General features: G+C 41.1%; 4 protein-coding genes across 9 annotated transcripts in view; 3 read left to right on the top strand and 1 right to left on the bottom strand.

Annotated features, from left to right (window-relative positions):
* Positions 1 to 245: 245 nt before the first annotated feature.
* pdcd7 (programmed cell death 7) lies at positions 246 to 6,780 on the top strand. Its single transcript, XM_007568212.2, has 5 exons — positions 246 to 1,744; positions 1,830 to 1,968; positions 5,224 to 5,454; positions 5,546 to 5,633; positions 6,219 to 6,780. The coding sequence occupies exons 1-5, from the start codon at positions 797 to 799 to the stop codon at positions 6,355 to 6,357; spliced, it is 1,545 nt and encodes a 514-aa protein (XP_007568274.1). The 5' UTR covers positions 246 to 796; the 3' UTR covers positions 6,358 to 6,780.
* Positions 6,781 to 7,653: 873 nt separating this feature from the next.
* ubap1lb (ubiquitin associated protein 1-like b) lies at positions 7,654 to 16,745 on the top strand. Of its 4 annotated transcripts, none has more exons than XR_001664251.1 (6): positions 7,654 to 9,929; positions 10,264 to 10,857; positions 12,992 to 13,198; positions 13,821 to 13,925; positions 14,001 to 14,185; positions 16,659 to 16,745. XR_001664251.1 is itself a non-coding variant. In XM_016679763.1 (6 exons), the coding sequence occupies exons 2-6, from the start codon at positions 9,822 to 9,824 to the stop codon at positions 14,133 to 14,135; spliced, it is 1,149 nt and encodes a 382-aa protein (XP_016535249.1). In that variant the 5' UTR covers positions 7,654 to 7,905; positions 9,809 to 9,821; the 3' UTR covers positions 14,136 to 15,854. The 4 variants fall into 4 exon arrangements, 3 of the variants coding, with proteins under 3 accessions (XP_016535249.1, XP_007568273.2, XP_007568272.2); XM_016679763.1 differs by lacking the exon at positions 16,659 to 16,745 and having other exon boundaries at positions 7,654 to 7,905; positions 9,809 to 9,929; positions 14,001 to 15,854; XM_007568211.2 differs by lacking the exon at positions 16,659 to 16,745 and having other exon boundaries at positions 13,821 to 13,922; positions 14,001 to 15,854.
* kbtbd13a (kelch repeat and BTB domain containing 13a) lies at positions 16,668 to 18,969 on the bottom strand. Its single transcript, XM_007568209.2, has one exon. The coding sequence runs from the start codon at positions 18,232 to 18,234 to the stop codon at positions 16,765 to 16,767; it is 1,470 nt and encodes a 489-aa protein (XP_007568271.2). The 5' UTR covers positions 18,235 to 18,969; the 3' UTR covers positions 16,668 to 16,764.
* A 2,367-nt stretch (positions 18,970 to 21,336) lies between these two features.
* The window catches only part of rasl12 (RAS-like, family 12), a 10,795-nt gene continuing 6,021 nt past the window's right edge, over positions 21,337 to 26,110 (top strand). For 2 of the 3 annotated variants that reach the window (XM_007568208.2, XM_016679762.1), the window contains exons 1-3: positions 21,390 to 21,561; positions 21,893 to 21,949; positions 22,603 to 22,676. In XM_007568208.2, coding sequence (XP_007568270.1) covers positions 21,480 to 21,561; positions 21,893 to 21,949; positions 22,603 to 22,676 — 213 coding nt within the window. In that variant the 5' untranslated portion in view covers positions 21,390 to 21,479. Of the gene's footprint in view, positions 21,562 to 21,892; positions 21,950 to 22,602; positions 22,677 to 26,110 lie in introns of all 3 variants that reach the window. The other variant, XM_016679761.1, reaches the window with a different exon arrangement.

The raw sequence follows: 26,110 nt of genomic DNA, 5'->3' as shown, positions 1-26,110 counted from the left end.
CCGCGACTCACGCAAAAAGGTGCGTTTAGATACGACCGGAAGTCGGAAAACATAGTTTTTTTTGGCTGCATCAACCAACCACGGAATATTATCTTCCTTGTTTTGCTATTTAAAATCAAAAGATTTTCGGCTGTGTTGCAGTTCTATTAAACGATTACAACTGCCCACACGTATTGCAATATTTTAGAACTAACAGAACCATTACATTTACATTTATATTTCGTCTCTAGCTTCTTCTTTTTTCTTTTTTTTTACATAAAATGTCCAAACCGGGAGCAACCCGGTTATGTTTGAAATTCACTTCATGTATGTGGCATTAATTTATAACTGGCGCTACCTGAAGAAACTGGAAGACATATAAGTCCACATATTTACGAAAACCACTTTTCACATTTTTTTTTATTTTAAACGCTCAGATATTCTGATGTTACTGAATGCAACAAACTTTTCTAGTATTTGCATGTGGCCATCTTTGAAAGCCATCAGAAATCTAACTACGTCTGTTAAACAAAAATGAACAGTACTTCAAACCATAGACATAATAAAAGTTATTATGGCTATGCTTCAAACTTCATTTTGCCTTTTTTGTGTTAGTTTGACAGGGCTGATGTTATACCGCCCTCTATTGCTCTGGAGCGCTTCACTGTCCAACAAAAAAGGATTTTGGAATATGTTCTGCTACACTGCAGTCCAGACGGTGGCAGTAAATGCACAAAAAGCTAGTTTGTCTGCCGCCAATCGGCAACAGAAGAAGCGGATAATCATGGCTGTATGAAGGTAGTAATGGTCAGTCAGCATGGATGGTTCATATCAGCGCGGACAGGCAGATGCTCCCCATCTTCATCATGTCTTCGAAGGAGGGATACAACAGCCCGCCTCCGAGCAGCCGAACCACACCGCTCCACCATGGATTCCTCCTACGGCTAACTTCCCCGCACCTCCTTCTGGGGGAGCAGGTTTCGGTACATCTCAGTGTCCCCTTCCTTATGGATTCGACCCATCTGTCCCTCCGCCTAATTTTGTCTGTCCTCCTCCGGGACACTTCCCGGGAATGGCGCCTCCCGCCCCTGGAAACACGCTCCGTAGCCCTGCAGTCCCTACGTTTCAGGCTGCGTTCCAGCAGCTCGGCGCCGCTCCTTTCCGGGCAGACTGCGGACTCAGGCAGCGGGAGGACTATCGCGATGGAGGCCTCCCCTACCGGGGCTCATCGGGCCCCCCACAGCCTCATCCTCTGCAGCGGGAAAGCAGCTGGGAAACTGCAGCACACCCAGAGGATGAGGAGGAGCTGCAGAGGTGGCAGGACCGCCAGTGGTTAACCCGGTTCCTCCAGAGCCGAGGTGGACCTCCCGACAACCCGCAGGAGCAGCGGTCAGACCTCGGCTCTGTCCCCGTCTTCAAAGAGGCTCTCTACGGCGCAGCTCGGCTGCTCTCCCGGCTGAAGGAGCTCTGTCTCTCTCTCCAGCACAATCTTCACTCAGACAGCGACTGGTCTGAGTCCTATCAGATGGCTTTGCACATAAAGAGAGAAGTTCAGGCCAAAGTTCAGAAACTCACTGACTCCCAGAATTTAGATCTACTTAAAGTTAAAGTGGCCCGCATAGCGGAGAGGAGGGCCCGGGGCCTGAGGGCCAAGAAGGACCGGCAGGTGGAGCAGGTGCTGGCAGAAGAACTCAGCACTGAGAAAGAGGCCTCCATAGACAAATGGAGGATGAGACAGATACAAAAAGTAGAAGAAAAGAAGAAGGTAATACTTTATGTAGAGAAGGATGAAGATGTTTATGTAGAGAAGGATGAATATGAGGGTTTTTCTGAATGCCTTTGGTTCTCAGGAGCAGGAGCTGAAGCTGTCTGCAGACGCTGTCCTGTGTGAGGTGAGGAGGAAGCAGGCCGATGTGAAGAGGATGCAGGACATAATGAGATCTCTGGAGAAGCTACGCCAGCTCAGGAAGGAGGCAGCGTCCAGGAAAGGTCGGGTTAATGCTGTTCTGCTGTTTATTTAGGACAGAAGTTTAAGCCATTTTTCTCAGAAATAATTCAGTTGTTGAACCGTTAAAATGTGATGGAAACTCACTAGTATTAAGTCAACTAGCAGATGACGGAGCCAGTTTTTAAGAGACGGCACAAATCTGAGATCTGCAGAGGGACAATCCTTCACGATCATTCCCCAGACTCTTTTTTCATGTCCCAGTTAGAAAAGAAGTGAAGTATCAGGAATTATTCATATGAAAGACAAGAGAAATATCCAAAATGGATAAAAGTGAAGTTGTTCTCAACATTCTGCTCCAAATTTATCTAAGTTTTTAATAGTTTCTACTCCCTAAAATAGAACTTTTGTCTCAGCTTACTTACCCAGATTAGTCCTCATATTTATCTGATCAAATGATCAAAAAAAAAATAAGTCAGGTCAGCTGTCATTTTATTTGGAAACTAGATGCCATTAGGTGGAGTGATGTAATTAAATCTGTAGAGGTTTAAATCTGATTGGTTCTGATCCAATTGGTTCCATCAAACTCAGATGGTTGTAAAAAAGTACAAAAGTCTGCTTTCATTTTCCATGTCAGATCTTTAAAGATATCGTTGAATATATATGTGATAAAACTCTGACTTTCATGAACAGGTTCTGTAATATTGGAAATTTTGTTTTAGGTTTTTGCACCGTTAAACTGCAGTGAGACTGTTTTAGGCAAAATAATGCAGAACTAAGCAAATTTACATGAAAATGTTCAAGTTCACACAACCATATTTATGGCTCTATATTTATGATTGTAAAGATAGAAGCATAAATAACATTTAGACATTTTATCAGCAAAACAAAAGTTGATTTGGGCGTTACCGTAGTTACTCTCCTGCAAAATGATCTCCATTTTAAAACCATCCATAAACTTTAACATAATACCACTTCTTGTCATAAATGTTTTTTGGAAACATTTTCAAAGCTGGATCTTAAATAAGAATCTTTACTTCTTCCACTGTAAACTGTTGATCTAGTAGAAGTTGGTCTTGTAGCAGGGACCAAGAATCAAACTGCAATAATAAGTTAATATTCTAACTACATTTTTATGTTGTTTTATAATGCACCCCCAGTTCCAACAGTTCTTTTTTTAAATTGATATTATTGTATTTAAAACTTCTCAGACTCATGGCCTATTTTTGAGAAATATGGCTGAAAATAACATGCCCAAAATGAATTGAATGTATCTCAAGAACTACAGAGTTTATTTTAATTGTTTTGATATCAAAACAAAGGCACGACCCTAGTGAACATGTTACACCTCTAAAAAGCACCCTGTCTGTTACTGAGGAAAGTAAATTAATATGATACACAGCAGAAATTAAGAAAAAAAATCTATTTCCGCCTAAAAAACAGTTCAATATATTAAGATTCCTTTCAAAGCAATGCAGATGAAATCCAAAACATGTAGTAAACAACGGTACACAGTCTGACCTTTTATTGTGCCAAGTTTCATGAAAAAAAAAAGTTAATCATATGAGTTTTAGAGAGGTACTACTTGATAAAAATCTAGGTGGACCTTCCAAATTAGCCATTTTGGCACAATTTGTGCCATTTGAACTTTCTCAGGTTTTTTTTTTCCTGTAGGTTCTGTTTCAATCAATTATTCTTATCATATAATAAATGATTATTTATCATAGATAAGTAATTACATCTAATTGTTTTTGGAGGTTCCTTTTAAAAATCCACATTGCATTCATTCATAAAAAGAGAAAAAAATAGACAAATTGTAATAGTCTGAAAATGGAACAGATTAACTCATAATAACATTTCAAATATAATTATATAACAATGAAAATGCAAATAGCAATGAAAACTAATTTGTCAAAATGATATGATCACAGGAAAAAACTAATATATCTCACAATTACATTACAATAACAATGCACTGCGCGTAAAATCATGCAGTTCTCCATTCAAACATTCAAAATTACGCTGGGCAGTTTCTCGGGAACCCATTGGCCAATTTTAATGATTGACATGTCTTTTGAACTGTCAGAGCCAATAGAATCCGAGGGCGTTGACATTAATACGGAACCTAAAGCCATTCACTAATTACAGCGAGGAAAACGCATGTGGCGTCATAGACATAATATAAGCATAATATATATAATATATATCCTTATATTATGTCTATGTGTGGCGTACATTGACTGAGTTCGCCTCTAGATTTTGTATATGGTAGCTAGGAGACGGAAGAGGCTCTGGGCAGAGCCGAAAACAATGTGAGATGGACGCAGGGAAAATGGATTATCGAACCAAGTGGAAATATTTACTCTAATAACGATTATGACCACGAAACGGCAAAGGTAGGACTGAATTTATGTTTTTAGCTTCGTGAAATTAGCTATTTCTTTTTTTCTTCTGTAGCTGCTGGTTCAGTGAGTTTTGCACGTAGCGTGGTGACTCTGGTATTGTTGGAAACGGCAGAGCTTCGGCTTTACTCTGATAAATAGTTTGTGGGCATTGGGCCTCGTCACTCTTTCATTGTTGCGTTTTTTACCGGTGTACAGTGTTACGATGGGGAAACGCGGATTTACCTGTTATGCCTCGTTACCCTCGTTAGCATCTAATTGTGTTTCTTTTCATCAAGCTGCTTAGTGTTTAAGCTGGGTGTTGTTGAGGTAGAAAATATTGTTTCTATCATTTAGAAGAGCTTTTTCCTGATACGTGGATATGCAATATCCCTATATTGATAAATGTATAGCATGTGTTTTCAACTGATCTTGTTGCGGCAAGCGCCGAGGACCCAAATTTGGGTCCTCTAGCGAAGGAGGCGTTTAAGGAAGCACTAAATTGTCTCAGTCATTAATATCATATACCATTAATTCACTTTAACAACTGAAAGTTGTGATGATTTTTACTCTTTATACTAAGTTGCTTGTTTTATATTTGAATCATCCTTTATTTACTTTTCTGTTCAGTTATATTAAATTTCCCTTTTATGCTATGAAGTATGTCTTATTATATTGTTCAGAATTTTAAAAAAGTAAAAATAAATAAATAAAAGCAGAGATGGTTTGTTCCTCCAGATCAGCAGACTCTTTTAGGCTCTGAAGCAAAAAATCAAAACATTTCCAAAAATCTTCTTTGATGATGACATTCTGGATCAAGTGGCTTAAAGGCTAACTCAGCATAACTTCTGCTGTTCTAATGAGCTGACTACAGAGCTGCAAGCACAGCCATAACTCTGTAAGCCGTGTTGTTTAAAGGGATCGGCACAGAGCTGCAGTGTGACGAGGCGTTCAGCGGTCAGCTGGAGCAGCTGAGGGGTGTGATGAAGAGGAGGACGGAGCTGTACTCGGCCGAGGAGAAGGCTCTGATGGTGATGCTGGAAGGAGAGCAGCAGGAGGAGCGGAGGAGGGAGCAGGAGAGGCAAATCAGGAAGGAGAGGCAGCGGCAGCTGGAGAGGAAGCGTAGGGTGGACTCCATGTTGTTTGGAGGTAGCAGCTTTTCCAGCCAGGCTGTTAGATTCCTCCAGGTTGGCTCTGGATCTTCATCCTCCTCCTCCTGATGGCTGTGTTTGTGTTGCAGATGAGCCTCCAGCTGATAGCATCCTGCAGCCCTTCACTGACTACTACAGCCAGGCAGAGCACTCCCTGCAGGCGCTCATACACATCAGGTTGGTCTGCACCAGCATCAACACCACATTGATGCTTTATCAATGTGGTGTTGACCAGATGATAAAGCATCTGATCAACACCAGCTGCTTTATCATTCCTAAAGCCATTCTGTATGTCCAGTGTTATTATGGCTATTGGTTTTAACCTTACAAGAGTAGCAAACTGAAGAAAGAAAAAAAGAGGATTTTGAAATGCGAAGTTATTTAACCGTAATACTATTTATTTAAAAGTAACATCAACTGATAAACACTACAGTAAACAAGTTAACAAGTTTTATATTTCACCAATTGTGGCAGTAGACTATAAAGTATAGCAACTATACAGATAATACAGAAAAGGTTTTCTTGATGCGTGGTGTGTGGGCCCTAAGCAGAGTCTTGATGAGCCTTGCCTTGGGCCTGGTCTGGTCTTCAGCCTCTAACTTTAGATGTGGAACAAATTAACTGGTTGGTTTGAGTTTTTTGCTACCACGGTGACTGAACACCATGCAGTCTTAGCGAAGCTGTTTTTTTTTGTTTTCCATTAGCAGAAATTGTGAGCTCTGTGTTGACAGAAGGTCCTGATAAGGTGTGCTGTTGTTTCAGGAGAGACTGGGACGTGTTCCTGGCGGCAGCAGATCATCCTGATGGATCTGGGGTTCCTCAGGGCTGGGTACTGCCTGACTCTCCGTCTGACCAGAACTGGGCCTCGGCCCTGCAGGCTGCTGATCCTGACGGCCTCTGACTCACATCCAGTCAGCTGGATCAGACAATGAACTCACTTTATAGCGAACCCGTCTTCTTTAAAGATGGTATTTTCATTATGTGGATTCTAATTTAATGTTGCAGTCATCCTTGAGATGGGTTTGGCTTTTTTATACACCAAAATGTGTATTTTGGACATGTAGTTTGATATTTTTGTGGAGGGGGGACATCTAGTGTAAAATGTCTGCCAATTCCATTTTCACTCAGCTGTGGAGTGGGACAGGCTGGTGACTTTGGAGCGATATTTCAAAACAACAATGTTCATTTTCCTTTTTGCCAGCCTATGCATTTGAAAATATAGCTAAATGAAAACAATGTATTTGTCAGTTTGAGTCATGGCTAAGTGGAAGTAAACTCCAAATTTTAAGTTTTTGCAAATTAAAAATAAAACAATTGAACCCTGGTGCTCAAAGTGGCTGGATTAGAAAGAGAGATGAACGGTGTCTGGTTTTGCTGGTTTTGAACCTGGCCTGCAGACCTGACTGGGAACAAGCCATTCTCCTCAGAGGTTTACATGTCCTGTTGTATACCTTTAATTAGGTTTCAGAAATTAATGTCTTTTTCTGGTAGAGGTAACATATGATTATGTAAAAGTTTTAGTTTTTAATAATTTCAGAATTATGGCTTAAATCTTTTAATATGGTTCTGAAGGTTATAGGATCCCATTGATGGCAGTTATTATAGAGTGTAGCTAGTTTGTCACTATCCAAAACTTCCTCAGCGTCATCTTGAATCAACTTGGCGGTTTATATTTGGACACAGTTGGGTGTTTCAATAGGATAATGACCACCCAGATAGGTTTTGGATGGATTAAACTGCATAATATCAGGTGAATGAAAGGGCCAAGATCTCAACCCTTGTTAAAATTTGTGACTTAATAGATTCATCAGTGCCAAGAAACCTACAAACCCACCAATTCAGTAATTCACATAAGAGAAAAACGGAACAGCAAAGCATAAAGTTACCATGAAGACCAACATCCTCTTCTGTGCACGTCGTTGGACTAAAGCAGGTACCACTTTCTGCCAGAAGGGGGCATTTTATTATAAAAGTGTATTGGAACTCAGTACGTTCTACTGCCTGGCAGTGATACACTTCTGCCAGGCGATAGATGAGTTTCATCTATTTGAAGTGACTGTTAACAACAAAAATGTAAACTTGCAAGGAAATAAATGTGGTGCTCTAAGCTGGGTGTGTTTTCAAATCTTTTATAGAAGGTTTTATAGAGTTTACCATGCAGCGTAAAGTCAGGAAATTACAGAAACTTGATTCTTGTCACCTAATCACCTAAATTATATTTAATACAATGAACTAAGCCTTATAGTGCGAGCTCTGAGAATGCCAAAATGTTAGCAGTGTGACAAAATGTTATCAAATGTGGGATGCTGTCTGATACGCACTCTATGTCAGCTAATAGGGTTAACTGAGGTTAATGGATTAGAGTTTCAGCTGCTTCTGACAGAACCTTCAGAGGGAGGCTTCACTCCAGCTTCACACAGTGTTTCACTGAGGCACAGATAAATCACAGGTAGGTTCCCTCTTCATGCTAGTTTTGGATCATGTGTAACTGATTATTTTCAGGATTATTGTTACTATAAAATTTCTGTGTATAATCGTCTTTTACGTCTATTTTCTTTGCTTCAGAATAAAAGCTCACAAGAACTTAGAAAGTAATATTACAAAACTCCTGAGTCTCAAAGTCTTGGAATACTTTTGCTGACTGTGTTATTGGTTGACAGTGCAGAGATTGAGAAATAAGTTCTTCCATCAAATGACTGCTGAATCTGGAAAATATTGTTGGGATTTTCCTGTTAAGTTCAATGCTGAGGTGAAGTGAAACATTCTTTCATCAAAGCCTGATGTCTCCTGGAAGTCTCAAAGAACCATCAGTAGAATTACTGTAGAAAAGTACAGAAGTGTGTCACTGCCAGTCAGACACGTTATGGTGACAGTTATATTTTTATAATGACATATGAAAATATATTCCTCTAAAAGATTACTACTTCATAAAAAGGCACAAAGATTTAAGTCTCATTAAAACGAGCATTTCTTGTTGTCACAAGATGCTGCTCTATTTATTTCCTAGCTCTGATAGTTAAAAGATTCCATAGAAAAGCACTTTGTCGTGAAAAATAGTGGTGAGGATTTATCTAGCTTTGCGTAATGCTTGCTGGAAGAACTAAAATTTCATTAAAACCTATTTCAAAAAAGGCATCAAGATAACATTATGTCTGGTGTTACAGTGTAGTGCTGTGTAAAAGTGGTTAGTATCATGTAGAATGTTTTGTACAGACCTTTGTTCTGGTTTAGCTTTACATGAGCTTCTTTATTAGCACCAGGACACACAATAAGCTCAAGAAACATGTTTCCTCTGCTGCTTGAAGTCCTGCACCATCTGCTCTGGGTTTTATTCTCACTGCAGCACATGTCTGATTAACTTTCAGTGGACAGAAGGAGCAGAAGCTCCTTCTGTCCACTCTGCTCTGACATCACTGCACATAAATACTTGCGTGCAAAATGTTTATATTGTTTCCCTCTATTCACCGATGCATTGCCACAAACTTGCATAGTATCTAACAGGAGAGCACGTGGCTTTTATTCATTGTGTAACACTCTTCACCGAACCAATAAATTAATGTATGAGTGTGAAGTCAGTCAGGGTTCCTGGGAAGGAAACAGCTACACTGTATTTTTCTTTTCCCCGGGGAGGGGGGGGAGCGGTATTGCCATCTTAACCTGAACATTTCTGCTGAACTGAAAAATAACTTCTAAGCACCTCTTTCAGGGGCTTAAATATTTGCTCAAGCTGTAAACATCTATTTCCTTGGTAAAGCAAGGTTAGAGAGGACACGTTTGTTTGGTCAGGAACAGATTGGACTCATCAGAATCCTTCCAGCTTTAAGGTTCACAACACAAGCAGAGCACAAGCTGCCTGTTTACAAAATATCTGCATATGGCCAAGCAAATCTCACATAACACAAACACACACACACGCATGCACACACACGCACGCACACACACACACACACACACACATGTTTGTTTCTCTACCTTTGCAGGAATTTTCCATTGACTTCCATTCATTTCTACAGCATAACCCTAATCCTGACACTGATCATTACCAGTACATGCATAACCCTAAGCCTAAGCAAATATCATTTCACACTTTAGTCCTACCCATAACCCAAAAAACAGAATTTCCCGTCAATGTAATATGTATTAGGAAAATAGTCCCTGCAATGTATTAAATAAATAATACACACACAAACAAACTGTTGAAATGGTGACAAGTGTTTTGGAGATATAGGTTTTAAAACAATGCCAGTCAACTGTGTTTACAAGATGGGTGTACTCTTTACACATCCTGTGTGTGTGTGTGTGTGTGTGTGTGTGTGTGTGTGTGTGTGTGTGTGTGTGTGTGTGTCTCTCAGTGAACCGTATAGGATGGAAGGTCTTCCACTGAAGATGCCCCAGGCTGTCGTCTTACAAGAAGTCAAAGATGATGTCAAAGTGACAGTGCCTGATTACCTCAGCATATTACGGGAAACAGCAGTACGGATGCTTTCCTTACTCTGTGTCTTTAAGCGTTTCATTTGTTTGTGTGTTCAGTGTTTCATGCAGCTCTTAGCATGCTAGAGAACAAAATTTTATTTAGCCTCTGAGGTAAATTTAGCTTATATGACATGGCCCATGTCATCAGAATGTGAACCAAATTTCAGTACATTTTACATTAAGAATGGATACAATTTTGCGAAACAATGGAAATAAAGACAGAAGCCACATAATTTCCCTTAATGGGGTTAACAAAAAGTCAGTTAATTTTAAAAGTTCTTTGCTCCAGTAAAGCAGGTAGTAAAAGGATGCATATTGTTTCTTGATATTACAGTATGAGTTCAGCTTGGAGAACTGGGTGTTAACTGGCTTACAGAATGGTCCCACCCACCATCAGCGGCCTCAGCCATTCACCCCTCCATCTGAACTTTTACCATCTTGTCCTCCGTACTGGATGATGTTCAGCAGCCCACAGCAGAGTCGTCTAGCCAGCCGCCACAGCTCTGACTTTTGGGAACCAAATCCTCGACAACGCTCCCACAGCCTCAATCCTGCTGTACTTCGCACCACCTTCACCATCTCGGACTCGGAAGATGAAGGAGGAAATACTGTGCAGGAAGCCAATGAAAACCTGACAGCTAAAGCTTGTTTGAAGGAAGAGCACCCAGCTGCTTCATGTCAGAGCGGTCAAAGAAAAGCACAGAGAGCCTTCATCCCAGACCTGCTGAATCCTCCATCCTGCCTGAGCAGCCTCCCCCACAAGCGTAGGAAGAACCTGCGGCAGTGTTCTGTCTCTGGGACAGACATGTCCAAAAAACAAGAGTCCAACATGGACAGTCAGCCTCTGAGCTCATTCTCATACAAAGCGCCCAACACCAGGACCTATACCACCGACAAATCCACTGGAAACCATAAAACAGCAGATATGGTAAGATATATTCTTCATATTGCATCTCAACAACTTGATAATTTGTGGAAAAAAGTACTTCTGTCTTTTTCTTTCATCCGAGACAATCGTTATTATGTGTGTGGAGTAGGACATAAATATACATGCACTGAGTTGTATTCTTTACAGTATAATTTGCTTTGCCCTTAAACATTGTCCATCATTACGACTAATTCAGCTAGAAGTGAGTCTCAGAGCTCATTACCACTCTCTTTCAAATGAGGATTTTTATTGGGTTTTTGCACAATATGAGAACATAAACATACTATAAAGTACTCCACACCAAGTCAATGCAGAAATGGTTGATGATGACATGGCCTACTTTTTCAGTAATTTTCAGTAACAGTAGAGAGATTAATGGATATAGGGAAAGCTAAAAGTCTCATAATATGCTTTGCAAAGACTTCAAATAAACTTAAAACTAGACATTGCGCCACTAGATACTAGATACTTAGATATTTACATTGTGTCAGATGCCTTTCGGCCAGTAGTGTCACACTGTTTAATTTAGTTTATGTGTTTATGTAACTGTGCTGAATTTGGCCATAGTCTAACTTGGTCCAGTTCAAATGTAAACCTGTTCGGTTCTTATATCTTCATATTGTTTCTCTCTGTTTTGTGTTTAATAATGTCCAGGAGTTATTGATAATTGTTTAATCTGTATGGAGCAAAATATGCACTGGTCAAAAATCATGGATTCACTGCAGTGGGTACAGCATCTTATGAACAACAGTTTTTTTTACGTTAGCAACAAACCAGTGGATTTCTTTAAAGTCTGTATTAATCCATTGGACTGTTACTAAACCCACAAATTTACAACATGCAATTCATTAGGATCCTGACTGACATCATTACATCTAACAGTGACCCAATGACCAAATTTACTAGGTAGGCCAGGGTAAGAGGGCCAGTGCTTTTTCATGAGAGCACAGAACAAAAGAATGAAACAAACAAAAAAAGAACAGGCAATAATTCATAGTTCAATATATCAAGTGAACCATTTGCAGCTTCAGGTTGCAGAGCCCTGATACATCACATGAAAACTGTGATCCTGTCTCAATACAGCTGAGGTTAAAAGTGCAATTCATCATTAAAGTAAAGCTATGAAGGCAAAAACGGTCCACTCCTTTCTGTACATGACCAGTCCTACAGGGACCTGGCCCCTGTGGCTCCTGTGTAGAACCGCCCATGCCAGGAATAATAAAAGAGGAAGGACAGTTACAATGCTTTACCATCAGTGAACCCACTTCTTGCCTGTCTCTCTCAGAATGGCAACGTGACCCCTGTGCCCTCTGCCCTTGTTACAACCAACCACCAACAGGGAGTGCTGTTTCCACCATAACACAGAAACCCAAATGAAAAGTACTGACAGGTGAAATCATGACTTTAAACCCTGTTTCATTTACTCTGGTAGAAGTAAATTAACTCATAATTCCACAGCTTGTTGTATGAACACAATTAAAGCTATTAGCTTCTGATCTCTGAGACCTGACATCAACAAACTCATTCAGGTTATGTTTTAAATATATATTCAGTTCTTTGAGAACAAATTAGAACAGTTCAACGTAGAGAAAATCTCTGTCAGTGAGGTTTTTTTTCTCCTCTGCACAACAGATTTGCAAAATGATAACGGTTTCACCTGTTTCTGTCAAATGAGCAGCTGAGACTCATTGTTACAGGTCCATGGGCCTGTACAGGTTAGCATAAATCTGCTCCATTATCAGAGTTACTATGAATATCTTCATTAGATGACCCTTTGAATGTTTTAGAGCTGCAATTTAAATTCAATCCCAAAGAATTCTGTTTTCTTCACAGTTTCAAATGCTGGAAAAATTCTGCTTGGATATGATCACTTAATATTTAGTAATTTAAAGATTAAATCAGTTCTCAGCATCTATTTTTATTTTTCTTAGAAACTTTAATATACTTTCATAGTGTATAAATAGACTTGGTAAAGCCTGAGAGCAGACAGGTTAGCACCTTGATCAGGATTACAGTGTGTGACTTGTCTCCTTCCACCGCTGTGTGACACTCTGGCCTGCACTCAGCATTCTAGAGAATATGAGCTGTCAAAGCCATGTTTTAATAACTGACTGTTGTCTGCTGTGTCTTCCAGATGCGTCTCAGACCAAACTGCTGCAGAGCTCACCACAGAGCCTCGCTGTGCGGGAGCCTGAGCTCTGCTCTGGACTCGTCTGTGGAGCTCTTGTCAGCTCTGAGCCCAGAGGAGAGGGAGCTGCTCAGGGTCGTCACTGCCCGGGGATACCCCCTCCGCACTGCCATCATTGCCCTGCAGAGGGCAGGACAACAGACCCCAGATCAGGTTAGTGTTGCATTCACCAGAAATGTTGTTACCAGGTAAGGAATCAACCACTGAGGCTGAAACAGAGATGCTATCATCCTGTATCGGACACATTACCAACTCATGATGTCTGTTCATACAGTACCTTCTAAAAGTCCTGACTCTATATTTAGAACCAAATCAGCCAGACATCTTGTAATCTTTAAAGTGGTCTTGATCAGTAAATGTCCAGGATTCCTGTAAGTCCTTTCAAATCTGGAAATAGAAAACAGAAGAGCACAAAGCAGTAGTGGGTATGGGGTTGTGGGAGGTGAAACAGAAATACTATATGCTAAGCCACTTTAAGCCAGTTTAAAAATAGAGCCAAGACTTCCACAGCTTGTGGTGCATTATGTGTTTTCCCATGACATGAAAAGCCCTTTGCTCTGAGAGGAGAGAAAGCCAAACTGCAGAACATACTGGGACATACTGGGACAACAGGACAGGAACTTATGGGAGACATGGAAACTCATACCATAAAACTGTTTCATAAATGAAATTTAATTGAAACATGTTTATTATTTCATTACATTATGAAATATATTACAAAATAAAAAAAGCACACCAATCATGTTAATATGTTTGAATGTGTTTCTGTCTGCAGATCCTGAATTACCTGGTTGCATGTGAGCACCTGTGTCAGCTGGGCTATGACATGGCTCAGGTGGAAGAAGCCCTGGAGATGTTTCAGAACTGTGAAACAAAGGTGGTAAGCAGCAGTGTATGAATTCTGGAGATTTGACTCATTTCAAGACTCGACTCATTTCAACTTCTTCCTGTTTAGGCGGAGGAGTTCCTCCACCTCCTGACTCAGTTCAATGAGATGGGCTTCCAGCCACACACCATCAAAGAAGTGCTGCTTGTCCATGAGAATCACAGAGAGCGGGCGCTTGAGGAGCTGATGATGCATGTGGCGTGACGGCACGGCCACATGCAGTTCGGTTCAAACTGAAGAGTGGGTTTTAGGCAGTAGGTTTTGGTTGTGTTCAGTAATGCTATATTCATGATTTTCATATTATTTTTTTTGTACTAAACCACTTCAGTTAAACTCTCAGCATATGTCATAGTGAGTTTTAGAACAGTTCTATTTTCGTAGAAGTTATTTTTGGAAGGATAGAAACTAAACCATGAATTATTGTGTTGTATCTAAAACTAAATAAGGTCCAGATGTCATTTTATTTTTCTCCATTTAGCTCCTCTGCCTGAGTTTGACAAGACATTGATGTTCATTGGTCTGACCTACTGCAGAGTGAGGGGTCTGGAATGTTCAATCAAAGTGGATCTGCAGCTGCATCCACTTTTAAATGCTCTGGTTTATGCTTCAGACTACACTACAAAATGTAGCTCATTAATGAAACCCACTACAAAGAGAAGCCCACCTGATGGGGCCATGTTTTAGAGACAGCTTACACGGGCAGTAGCCCAGGGCCCCATTTTTGGGTGGTCCCTAAAGAGTTTCCTGTCTTTTTCATGTTTTTCTTTTTTTATTTAATGAATGGGTCTTTTGCAACATTTCACTTTATATAAAAGTCATGTGAGTTGTATTATTTTAGGATTTTTAGACTATAAACAATGACCAAGGAGCTATTGTCTGGAGGATGTATTTAACCGAGCAAGCATCAGTTCATACCTGCTGATGTATGTAGGATTATATTATTTACTGTAATTTGCATTAGCAAGATATTTCTTATGTAAAGGATAGGGCACCAAAGCTGGCTGCACCCCAGGGCCCACATTCTTTTATATGTGGGCCCTGGGGTGCCACATATAAAAATACAAACTCCATCAGCTCAAGAGTCAGAACATATGAATGATCTAGTTTATACTAGCCTTTAAGCATCAGTTCATACCTGCTGATGTATGTAGAATTACTGTATATTATTTACTGTAATTTGCATTAGCAAGATATTTCTTACTTAAAGGATAGGGCACCAAAGCTGGCTGCACCCCAGGGCCCACATCCTTTTATATCCGGCCCTGGTCAATGTCTTTCCATATCTGCAGTCAAAGTAAACAGAAAATACAAACTCCATCAGCTCAAGAGTCAGAACATATGAATGATCTAGTTTATACCAGCCTTTAAATGATTATTATAGATGAATTATTATCACCACAGCAATGAGGGGGTGCAAAGAGAAAGCTGCTTAAATATTTGTTCAGTCTTTTTCTCTTTGGTTTGCTCTGATCAATTGCTCTCAAAGGTGTCTGCAGGATATAGGCTAAGAGTGTTTTGTCATTTCTTTGAGTACTGAACCATTGCTGATGTCTTTCCTACTTGGCATTGCTGGAACACACACCTGTTTGCTCCTGAACAGCAAACTCCCAGAAGCACAGTGGGAGACCACACAGCACCAAGAAAGCACGCAGGGTCAACTTTTCCAGTTTTACTTCTTCTTTGTGTAATAAATAACAGTGCAGAACCTGTTCCACATTTAGATCTGAATCATTTTCAAACCTGATAAATACCAGATATCTTTCATATGCTCTGATATGGAAAATACAAACATTGAAGCAGGGTGTACTTTCTTTTTATCAAGACTATCTGTGCTGGATGGTGTGCTCACAGAGTTCCCAAATTGCTTCAAATGTAATTTAGAATCATAACAAAAACATGTTTCAATATAAAAACTGCATCTTCTGATTGAATTTAATGACTTCTTTCTTATTGCTTTTTTTCATGCTTATATACTAAATCATGTATTTATACAAAATAAATACATAAGAAATAAAATGTTGCTACTGTTAGCTGCTTTAGTTTAACAGGCAGAAAATGCCTAAATGCTAGACTCTTCTTTGGGAGTCTGGCATTTAGGCATCCCTAATGGTTGCCATGGAAAATTCAAGGATTTCTCAAACATGCATGAAGGAATCAAATCAAAACTCCAAGTATGTTTTTGATGAGGGAATAACATTATAACATGACATAAAACTGAACTCAACACAACACATTTTAAGTGGTGAAAGGAGAAAGTACCCAACACACAGAAATCCATGATCATCTGCCATATTGGTTCAGTCTTTTTCTCATTGTTCAGCTATGAACATTAATATTATCTAATATATTATCTAATACCTGCAGTCTGAAACAGACTTCTTGTTTGTTTTTCTCTGAGTATTGACGGATGGTGGAATTTACTGGGATGTACACTCCTGGGGAGACTGAAATCTGGGTTGTTTTCCACTCATGAATAACTTTCCTCTCTGTGGAATGATGAACTTTACATAGATCAGAAATGGTTTTTCACAAAGCTAAAATGTTCGACATGGAACATTCTTCAAAACATGTTCAGTGTAACTAACATGACTAAGCACCTTATTCAAAAATGTGATGTGAAAACTTAAACTATCAACCAGCTTAAAATATTATTGAACTGTTTTTCTATCAGAAAGTCTCTTTGGCTGCACTTGATGAAAAAATTCCATTTTGCGATTCATGTTTCAGATCATACTACTCTGGAACAATCCTGCTCCAACAAGTTTTTCACTTCTATGGGGAAGATGCTGACTGCTTATTAGTGCTCCACAAAAGCCAACTTCAGAATTTCCCTTCAGAAGTTATAGGAGCACTGTAAAGGAAGGGGAACAATCTGTTTGTCTCTAAAGCTTTCTTCTGAAGTTTGATCCAAACATCTATCCCTGAGAGAGACGGTGTGCTTAGGAAGCCTCATCTGGAACGTATAGATGGATCCAACCCGACCGAAACCTTCCATCTCACGCTTTCTCCTCCACTGGGTCTTCTCCACCCTGTACTCAGTGGTAACATGTCTACTAAGGGTGAACACCGAATCGCCTCTGACCACAGCGGTGAACAGAGAGCCTTTGCTGTTGCTATAGTGACCGGACATGGCTGTCCACTGACCTGAGGTCAGGTTGTAGCAGTCCATCACACACAGCAAGAAGTCCTCACCCGGTCCGTTCCGCATCATGTACAGATTATCCCTGTGGCCCACCATGTAAAGTCCATAGCTCTGCTGACGGATGAGTGTTGTGACCAAAAGCCAGCGGTCATCCTCTGGGACGTACTCGTGGACATCTGTGGCCCCCTTCCCTCTCCAGAGACAGATGAAGATCCTGTTCATGGCTACAGCTGACACCACAGACGCTACCTGGCAGGGCAGGGCTGAGACGAAGCCCCAGCTCCCCTCAGACGTCTGAAGTCTCTCCACCGATGACAGATCCTTCATGTTGAACTTCCCTCCTAAGGCATAGAGACATCCCTCAAGACCAATCAGTGTGAAGCTGTAGCGCAGCTGCTGGGGACCACAGATTGTGGACCAAGTGTCATCTGTAGGGTTGTAGCAGAACCCGGCCTCCACAACTCTCTTACTGACATCATGTACTCCTCCAATGATATACAGTTTGTTGTCAAGGACAGCCACCCCTGCCATGGTGGTGCTGGTGCTCAGTGGCAGCTGAGTGAGGGTTCTCCACTTCCTGTGTTCCTCATCCAGATAGCAAACCGTTCTCTGGACATTGTGCAGCAGCTCTGAGGATGGAGAGTGGCTGCACACGGCCATGTAGCTGCTTGGGGAAACAGATTCCACGTACTCCGCCATCTGCCTGGGTAAGGCGTGCACGTCCTCCTTCAGATCAGCATACATGTCCCTGATGAATAAGGCCGAGTGGTGGGACAGCTCCCATACCCCGTAGACAGCAGCTGTGTGATACATAAGCAAACAGTTTTCAGAGCTGATGATGTTCATCATGTGTTTGGTGAGAGCTGGTACCTGGAGAAAAGCCGTGCATTCAATCGATTCAACAATCTGGTCACCGTTGAGCATGGGCCGCTCCCCCTGCAGCACCCGCAGCAGCACCAGGAATCCCTGAACGCCAACGCTTCGCAGGTGTACCTCCTCCTGCTGGCATTCTCTCATTCCAGACTGGAACAACGCTCTGAAGTACTCACAGTTGTCTGCCATGACGGTTCTGTCCACGCTGAAAATATTGCCGTTGACGTTGACCTTCAACATGTCTGCTGCCTCACTGTGTCCGGACTCCTGGCAGCTGCTGGCCGCCATTAGTTTCTGCTGCAGCTCCCTACCAAACGCTCATTCATTAAAAGCAGTTCAATCTGTTTTGAAATCCAACTACATGCACCACTTGTTGAACTGCCAAAGACAGTATTCTCCTCTCTGTATCTGTTGGTGCAACTCTGAGAGCACACTCTATACATAGCAGCAGCAGATGCAGAGGTGTGACACAGTCCAAGACCAAATGTAACCTGAGTGGAGAGGTGAGCTGGATGATGGAATGGTGACTGGAAATCAACAATGATTCCCTTTTTGTTTGTGGAACAGCTGAAGATCCGACCTTGAGCATCAAGCCAAGTCGATGGCTTGATGACAATGGTTGACTCATCTGGGGGAAGTGCCACACATGCCACCACTTCAACACCCAATCTGTTCACAGGACAACTGTGCTGTCAGGTCTATGGCTCATCTTCTACTGAGACACAGAGAGATGTGGTGGAACATTTTATTATAAGGTTTTACATTATGACTTTGATCATCTGATCTGCTGGTTATGTTATGTTACTCCGATTATAAACTCTCACCAAATCAACCTGTCTGGGTGATAATTGAAGATGCACTGATATAATATTAATATCTGTATTAATCCCGATGTTGAAAAAATTTCTAGATCAGGTATTGGTGACAATGTGCCTGATCCACAAGGGCGAATCTATTGAGTCTAATTCTATGCTTTGTTTTCTAGTGGCGTCTTGCTTTATTTATTTTTACTTAATATTTAGAATTCCTAACTGCACTTTTAAAACCATTTCAAATAAGTTTGTTACAGTTAATTTTTTTGTCAGTTCTAGTTTCTTAATTATTTATTTTGCATGCTCCTCATAGCATTTATAGACTTTACAAATGAAAATTGTGTTGTTTTTACATGTTTGATCAAGCTTGTCAAGCTATTGGTGTAATTAAAGGTGCTGTAGTGGTGCAAAGTTATCAAATAAACTTGTAATTCAGTACATTTATATTTTAAAACAACTTTTAAGTCAAATCGGCACTGTTACTCTGTATCAGAGCGGTATTGACCGATATTAAATCAACCAAAATAAAAAGCCCAACTTCTGGGTAATGTGAAGTTAATTCTGCTGGTATAATTCAGAGAAACCGATTTTCAGCTAATGTATGTGTTTATCAGAGTGATTTGAATAAACCTTGTTTACATTTTTAAGAATTTTTCAGAAGGAATTAAAAGCTGTAAGTCAAACATCACAACTGTTTTGAAGAAGAAAGTTGGAAATGTTCCTGTACAGAACCAAAACAAACAGCTGCAAATGTGAAAACAAGGATGTCTAACATATCTATGTCACATGAATGCCGGAACACAACCATTGAACTGTATGGAATTATTGAGTCTGACAAGGAAGCTTTGACTCAGCCGATGTTTCCATTAAGTTTAGTTTGTATTGCTTTTCTTTAAACCTTTTTTACCTAAACTGGCCAGATGAGTGAACAAGCTGCACAGAGCCCTGCTCGCTCTGGACTGTGACCACAGGTCTAAATCATCATCATCATCATCATCCCTCCCTCCTCAGTGTCAGCTTGAGGCTGACACTAGAGGAGCGCACATCTTTCCTGTCTCTGCTCGTCTGTAAGGACATGATCCCCAGCAGAGAGAGGACAGTCAGAATCAGCGTGCAGCAGTCTGGACCCGACCATGACCGGGATATTTGGAAAGGTAAAGCCATGTGCTGAGTGCAACCTGGTTCTACTCGGAGCAATGGGCTGTGGAAAATCAGGTCTGTGTTCCTTTTTAACAACTTGTTAGGAAAACATTGTGAATGAGCCACGTTCATTTCTTTGTTGTAAAGCTTCTGATTAGGATTTTAGATTCTATTTTTAGTTCTGAGAGAATCTGGATGACTTTAGATCAACTATTATTTTTGCAGCATAGAGAAATTGTTTTCAGTGTGGTCCATCAGAACAGTTCCACCATTTCTCCTGGTAAATGGGACAGTTTATGAAGCTCTGACTTTCCCAGGACTCTGACTGACTCCCCGGCCCCGTGGGTCCCCTGGGCTCCAGATTCACTTATGCAACTTGTTTTATGCTCCTTTTCTCATTTTACAGCTCTCACTGTCAAGTTTCTCACAAAGCGCTTCATCAGTGAATATGATCCTTATCTTGGTGAGTCTTTTCTTCCTCACTGATTAAAAAAGTTAGTTAAAGTTAGTACATTTACTGCAGTGATTGCATTACACATGCTAACATGGGACTACAATGTGAAACCAATAGGTGGGTGAGAGACCACAAAGAACTTTGAAATACAGTAAAAATTTCATTATACAGTTATATTCAATAATAATAATATGCTACATTACCAGTAAGTCAATTCATTGAGTGAAACATTATATAGATCAATTCCAAACTACAAACAGATTTTGTTTTTGTCATAAATTGTACATCCACTGTATATTTTATTCAATTGATCTCTCTAAAGATGGTGGAAGAAAAAAACAATCCTCATCTCAGATACTGGAGCATAATAAATTGCTGGGATGTATTTGGTTTGAACATTTGGGTCCAGACTTTTGATCAACACTTTGACAAACATCAGCGGATTACAAACAAAAAGTTTCATTTTCTGACTGGAGGAGATTTAATAAATTGTTTCTACAGGAACAAAATGAGGGTTGGTCTACAACACCATGATGTGCACATCATACAAAATCATGAAATCAAACAGATATTTGACCATTAACAAACTTAGCTTCATTCAGCTATGACACAAGACATTTGGAAATATCTCAGCTCTTCTGCCGTCTGTGTTTTTCAGAGGATATCTATTCATCAGATGAGCTTGTGGACCAGCAGCCTGTTACAGTTCGAGTGATGGACACCTGCGACCAGGTATGAGCCTCAGCAATGGGCTCCATATTTACCAGAATAGCATCAGACCTGCAGTGTCGTTCTGAGCCGTCAGTTGATTCTACTGCAGGTACAGGTTAGCTCTGAAAGTTCATAGAAAAGACATTACAGACGGTCAGTAGCAAGTATGTGGGTAAGGCGCTCTCTCTAGTGGTGAAACACTGGAACAGTCAGCTACTGATTCCAGACCTTCTTGAAACATTCCAGGGGCCTCATGCATAAAAGANATCATCATCATCATCCCTCCCTCCTCAGTGTCAGCTTGAGGCTGACACTAGAGGAGCGCACATCTTTCCTGTCTCTGCTCGTCTGTAAGGACATGATCCCCAGCAGAGAGAGGACAGTCAGAATCAGCGTGCAGCAGTCTGGACCCGACCATGACCGGGATATTTGGAAAGGTAAAGCCATGTGCTGAGTGCAACCTGGTTCTACTCGGAGCAATGGGCTGTGGAAAATCAGGTCTGTGTTCCTTTTTAACAACTTGTTAGGAAAACATTGTGAATGAGCCACGTTCATTTCTTTGTTGTAAAGCTTCTGATTAGGATTTTAGATTCTATTTTTAGTTCTGAGAGAATCTGGATGACTTTAGATCAACTATTATTTTTGCAGCATAGAGAAATTGTTTTCAGGGTGGTCCATCAGAACAGTTCCACCATTTCTCCTGGTAAATGGGACAGTTTATGAAGCTCTGACTTTCCCAGGACTCTGACTGACTCCCCGGCCCCGTGGGTCCCCTGGGCTCCAGATTCACTTATGCAACTTGTTTTATGCTCCTTTTCTCATTTTACAGCTCTCACTGTCAAGTTTCTCACAAAGCGCTTCATCAGTGAATATGATCCTTATCTTGGTGAGTCTTTTCTTCCTCACTGATTAAAAAAGTTAGTTAAAGTTAGTACATTTACTGCAGTGATTGCATTACACATGCTAACATGGGACTACAATGTGAAACCAATGGGTGGGTGAGAGACCACAAAGAACTTTGAAATACAGTAAAAATTTCATTATACAGTTATATCCAATAATATATAATAATAAGCTACATTACCAGTAAGTCAATTCATTGAGTGAAACATTATATAGATCAATTCCAAACTACAAACAGATTTTGTTTTTGTCATAAATTGTACATCCACTGTATATTTTATTCAATTGATCTCTCTAAAGATGGTTGAAGAAAAAACAATCCTCATCTCAGATACTGGAGCATAATAAATTGCTGGGATGTATTTGGTTTGAACATTTGGGTCCAGACTTTTGATCAACACTTTGACAAACATCAGCGGATTACAAACAAAAAGTTTCATTTTCTGACTGGAGGAGATTTAATAAATTGTTTCTACAGGAACAAAATGAGGGTTGGTCTACAACACCATGATGTGCACATCAAACAAAATCATGAAATCAAACAGATATTTGACCATTAACAAACTTAGCTTCATTCAGCTATGACACAAGACATTTGGAAATATCTCAGCTCTTCTGCCGTCTGTGTTTTTTCAGAGGATATCTATTCATCAGATGAGCTTGTGGACCAGCAGCCTGTTACAGTTCGAGTGATGGACACCTGCGACCAGGTATGAGCCTCAGCAATGGGCTCCATATTTACCAGAATAGCATCAGACCTGCAGTGTCGTTCTGAGCCGTCAGTTGATTCTACTGCAGGTACAGGTTAGCTCTGAAAGTTCATAGAAAAGACATTACAGACGGTCAGTAGCAAGTATGTGGGTAAGGCGCTCTCTCTAGTGGTGAAACACTGGAACAGTCAGCTACTGATTCCAGACCTTCTTGAAACATTCCAGGGGCCTCATGCATAAAAGAGTGCGCAGTTTTGACACTAAAACGTGGAGTACGAACAAATTTAGAAAAGTGTGGCGCACAAAAAAGAATTGGATGCATAAATTCGTGCGCAAGCACATGGCCCGCAGCTTTCCTTTATAAATCCTAATTTGCAGGAAATAGAGCCCAGCTGCTGGTCCGCCCTGTCACCACCCACAAATACATATGTAATTTAGTATGAATACCCGGAAGTCAGCCAACACGTGAAGCAATAACCATGGCAACGTCCTTGTTTGAAGAAGTATAAGTATTTGCAATAATAATAATAATAATAATAATAGTAATAATAATATATTTTATTTAAAAAGTGCTTAGAGGGCACATAATGCCACCTCACAAAAATAAAATAAATTTTAAAGAAAAGAAAAATCCAAATAAATAAAAAAATTAAAATAAAGAGATCGTACAAATGCCTGTCTGAACAGCAGCACGTTCAGCCGGGATTTAAAAACAGAGTCAGAGAGTCCGTTCAGTGGGGAAAGTGAATGTTTAAGCGCACTGGCTTTGGCTTTCTTATCATAACACCGTTTTTCATTGTTTGCTGCACTACTCATCTTATTCCGGGCTACCTCATAAGCATGAGACAACTTCTGATGGTGTTCTAAAACCCATCCCTGCAAGTCCCTGCGGGGTTGTGTATCTAATACACCCAAACTCAAATCAACCGGGAGTCTAAGATGACGACCAAACATGAGGTAAGATGGAGCGAAACCAGTAGCACTGTGAATAACATTGTTATAAGCATGCAACAACTCTGGTAAGTGCTCTGGCCACCTACTCTGCTTTTCAACCTCAAGTGAACGAAGCATGTTTAATAATGTTTGATTCATCCTTTCTACTCTCCCGTTACCTGCTGGGTGATATGGGGTAGTGCGACTTTTAGAAACGCCATACAAGCTACACAGTTCTTTCATAAGTTCCGATTCAAAATTTGGTCCCTGATCCGAATGGAAACGTGCTGGGCAGCCAAACGGTTGAATGACATGAGACCAAATTGCACGAACAGTAGTTTGAGCAGTTTGATCACGTGTAGGGACAGCCCATGAGTAACGGGTGAACATATCAGTCATTACTAAAATACTTTGATAAGTGTCACTTGGTCGGCGCAACGAGAGAAAATCAAGGGCTACTACCTCTAAAGGGTAAGACACCACTATCGGCTTAAGAGGTGCTCGTTGTTCTACACGATTTTTTTGTAGACTACAAACAACACACCCATTCTGAAAACACTGTACCCTCTTTTCCATGCCTGGCCAGAAGAAATGGCGCCTCAGATGAGTGAGGGTCCTCTCCACTCCTGCGTGGGCTGTAGCTTCATGACATTTCCTCCAGACCTCCTGACGCTTAGAATCTGGGCACACAATCTGGAAACGGGGCTCACATACATAGGAGTCAAACACATGTCTGCAGAGAATCCCTTTGTGTATGCGGAGTCGTTTCCAATGTTTCAGCAGCTTTTTGGCTGGTTCACTTAGAGCTGCCTGCTCAGTCTTAGTCGGGGCTTTCCCCTTTTCCACATACACTCGTATTTGATGTACGTCTGGATCTGCCCCCTGTAGGGCCTGCCAGTCCTCCCCCAGTTCGAGTGAAGCTGTGTCTTCTGTATCTGCATCTATTACAGCTGCCACAGCGCAGCCAATATTGGTCGTAACCTTGGGGAATCTGGACAATGCATCTGCATTCACATTTTCTTTTCCAGCTCGATACTTCACCTCAGAATCAAATGAGGCCAACTGTGCAACCCACCTTTGTTCCACAGCCCCAAGTTTAGCAGTCTGTAGGTGGGCGACTGGATTATTGTCAGTAAACACTGTAAACTTAGCGCCAGTTAAATAATCCTTAAATTTTTCAGTGATTGCCCATTTCAGTGCCAAGAGCTCCAATTTAAATGAGCTGTAGTTTGCATCATTTCGCTCTGCAGGGTGTAGACTGCGACTGGCGTAAGCGATTACTCGCTCTTCTCCCTCTTGATTTTGAGCCAGGACTGCACCCAATCCATGATAACTGGCATCAGTGTACAGACTGAAAGGCTGGGTATAGTCTGCATAAGCTAGTATCGGCGCTTGAGTTAATGCCTCCTTTAGTTTGTCAAATGCAGCTTGACAGTCTGATGTCCAGTCAATTAATTTGGCACCATGCTTCTTGTCAGTAGGGATGCCTGTTAAAAGAGAATTAAGTGGCCGTGCAATTTTGGAGAACCCCTGTATGAAACGTCTGTAATAGCCTGCCAAGCCCAGGAATGCCCTCACTTCTTTAATGCACTTTGGAGCAGCCCACTCTGTAACTGCAGCCACCTTGTCTGGATCAGGCATAACTCCCCTCTGGTTGACCACATGACCCAGAAATCTCACCTCTCTCTGGAACAGGTTGCACTTGTCGGGTCTCAGCTTCAGGCCATGCTTCCACAGACACATGAAGACTTCTTCCAGATGCTGCAGGTGGGTATCAAAATCAGGTGAATAGACAATTATGTCATCCAAATATACAAGCAGGGACTCAGCAATATGACCACTCAGACATTGTTGCATTAGTCTCTGAAACGTTGCAGGTGCATTGCAAAGACCAAATGGCATGCGCTGGAATTCAAAAAGGCCCAAAGGTGTAGTGAAGGCAGTCTTTTCTCTATCCTTAGGATCCACTTCAACTTGCCAATATCCACTGGCCAGGTCCAAAGTGGAAAACCACTCTGCCTTGGAAAGGGAGGTTAGAGTCTCTTCAATCCTAGGGAGAGGGAAAGCATCTTTGTGAGTAACAGAGTTCAGTTTTCTGTAATCGACACAGAACCTCCAGCTCCCATCTTTTTTCTTGACCATAACAATGGGTGCAGCCCAGGGGCTGGAACTTTCAGTTATCACACCTTTGTCCAACATATCCGCTAATAGGGACCTCATTTCTTTATACAAGAGTGGCGGCAGTGGTCTGAATCTCTCCCTTGTAGGGCATGCATCTCCCGTTGGAATGGTGTGCTTGACGGCATCCGTCCGACCAAAGTCCTCGTCGTGCTTGGAAAACACTTTCCCCCATTTTTGCAGTAAGGTGGTCAGCTTACCAGCTTCAGCAGGTGTTAAACCTGGTCGTTCCACTAGTCTTTCTAGGCTGAAGCCGTTGCCCTCCCCTGAGGTGTCCACAGCTTCCACCAGGCCGACCTGCAATACGCCACTGTCATCAACAG

Source organism: Poecilia formosa, unplaced genomic scaffold (assembly GCF_000485575.1).
Source record: "Poecilia formosa unplaced genomic scaffold, Poecilia_formosa-5.1.2 Scaffold219, whole genome shotgun sequence".
In the NCBI taxonomy this organism is placed as follows: Eukaryota; Metazoa; Chordata; class Actinopteri; order Cyprinodontiformes; family Poeciliidae; genus Poecilia; species Poecilia formosa.
This window is presented reverse-complemented; position numbering and strand designations above follow the sequence as displayed.

Coding starts and splice junctions, on each gene's coding strand:
- pdcd7 (XM_007568212.2), top strand. CDS start 797: ATGGATGGTTCATATCAGCGCGGACAGGCAGATGCTCCCCATCTTCAT. Junction 1,969..5,223: donor GGAGGCAGCGTCCAGGAAAG/GTCGGGTTAATG, acceptor TGTTGTTTAAAG/GGATCGGCACAGAGCTGCAG. Junction 5,455..5,545: donor GGACTCCATGTTGTTTGGAG/GTAGCAGCTTTT, acceptor TTTGTGTTGCAG/ATGAGCCTCCAGCTGATAGC.
- ubap1lb (XM_007568210.2), top strand. CDS start 9,696: ATGCCAGTCAACTGTGTTTACAAGATGGGTGTACTCTTTACACATCCT. Junction 10,858..12,991: donor ACCATAAAACAGCAGATATG/GTAAGATATATT, acceptor TGTGTCTTCCAG/ATGCGTCTCAGACCAAACTG. Junction 13,926..14,000: donor AGAACTGTGAAACAAAGGTG/GTAAGCAGCAGT, acceptor CTTCCTGTTTAG/GCGGAGGAGTTCCTCCACCT.
- kbtbd13a (XM_007568209.2), bottom strand. CDS start 18,234: ATGGCGGCCAGCAGCTGCCAGGAGTCCGGACACAGTGAGGCAGCAGAC.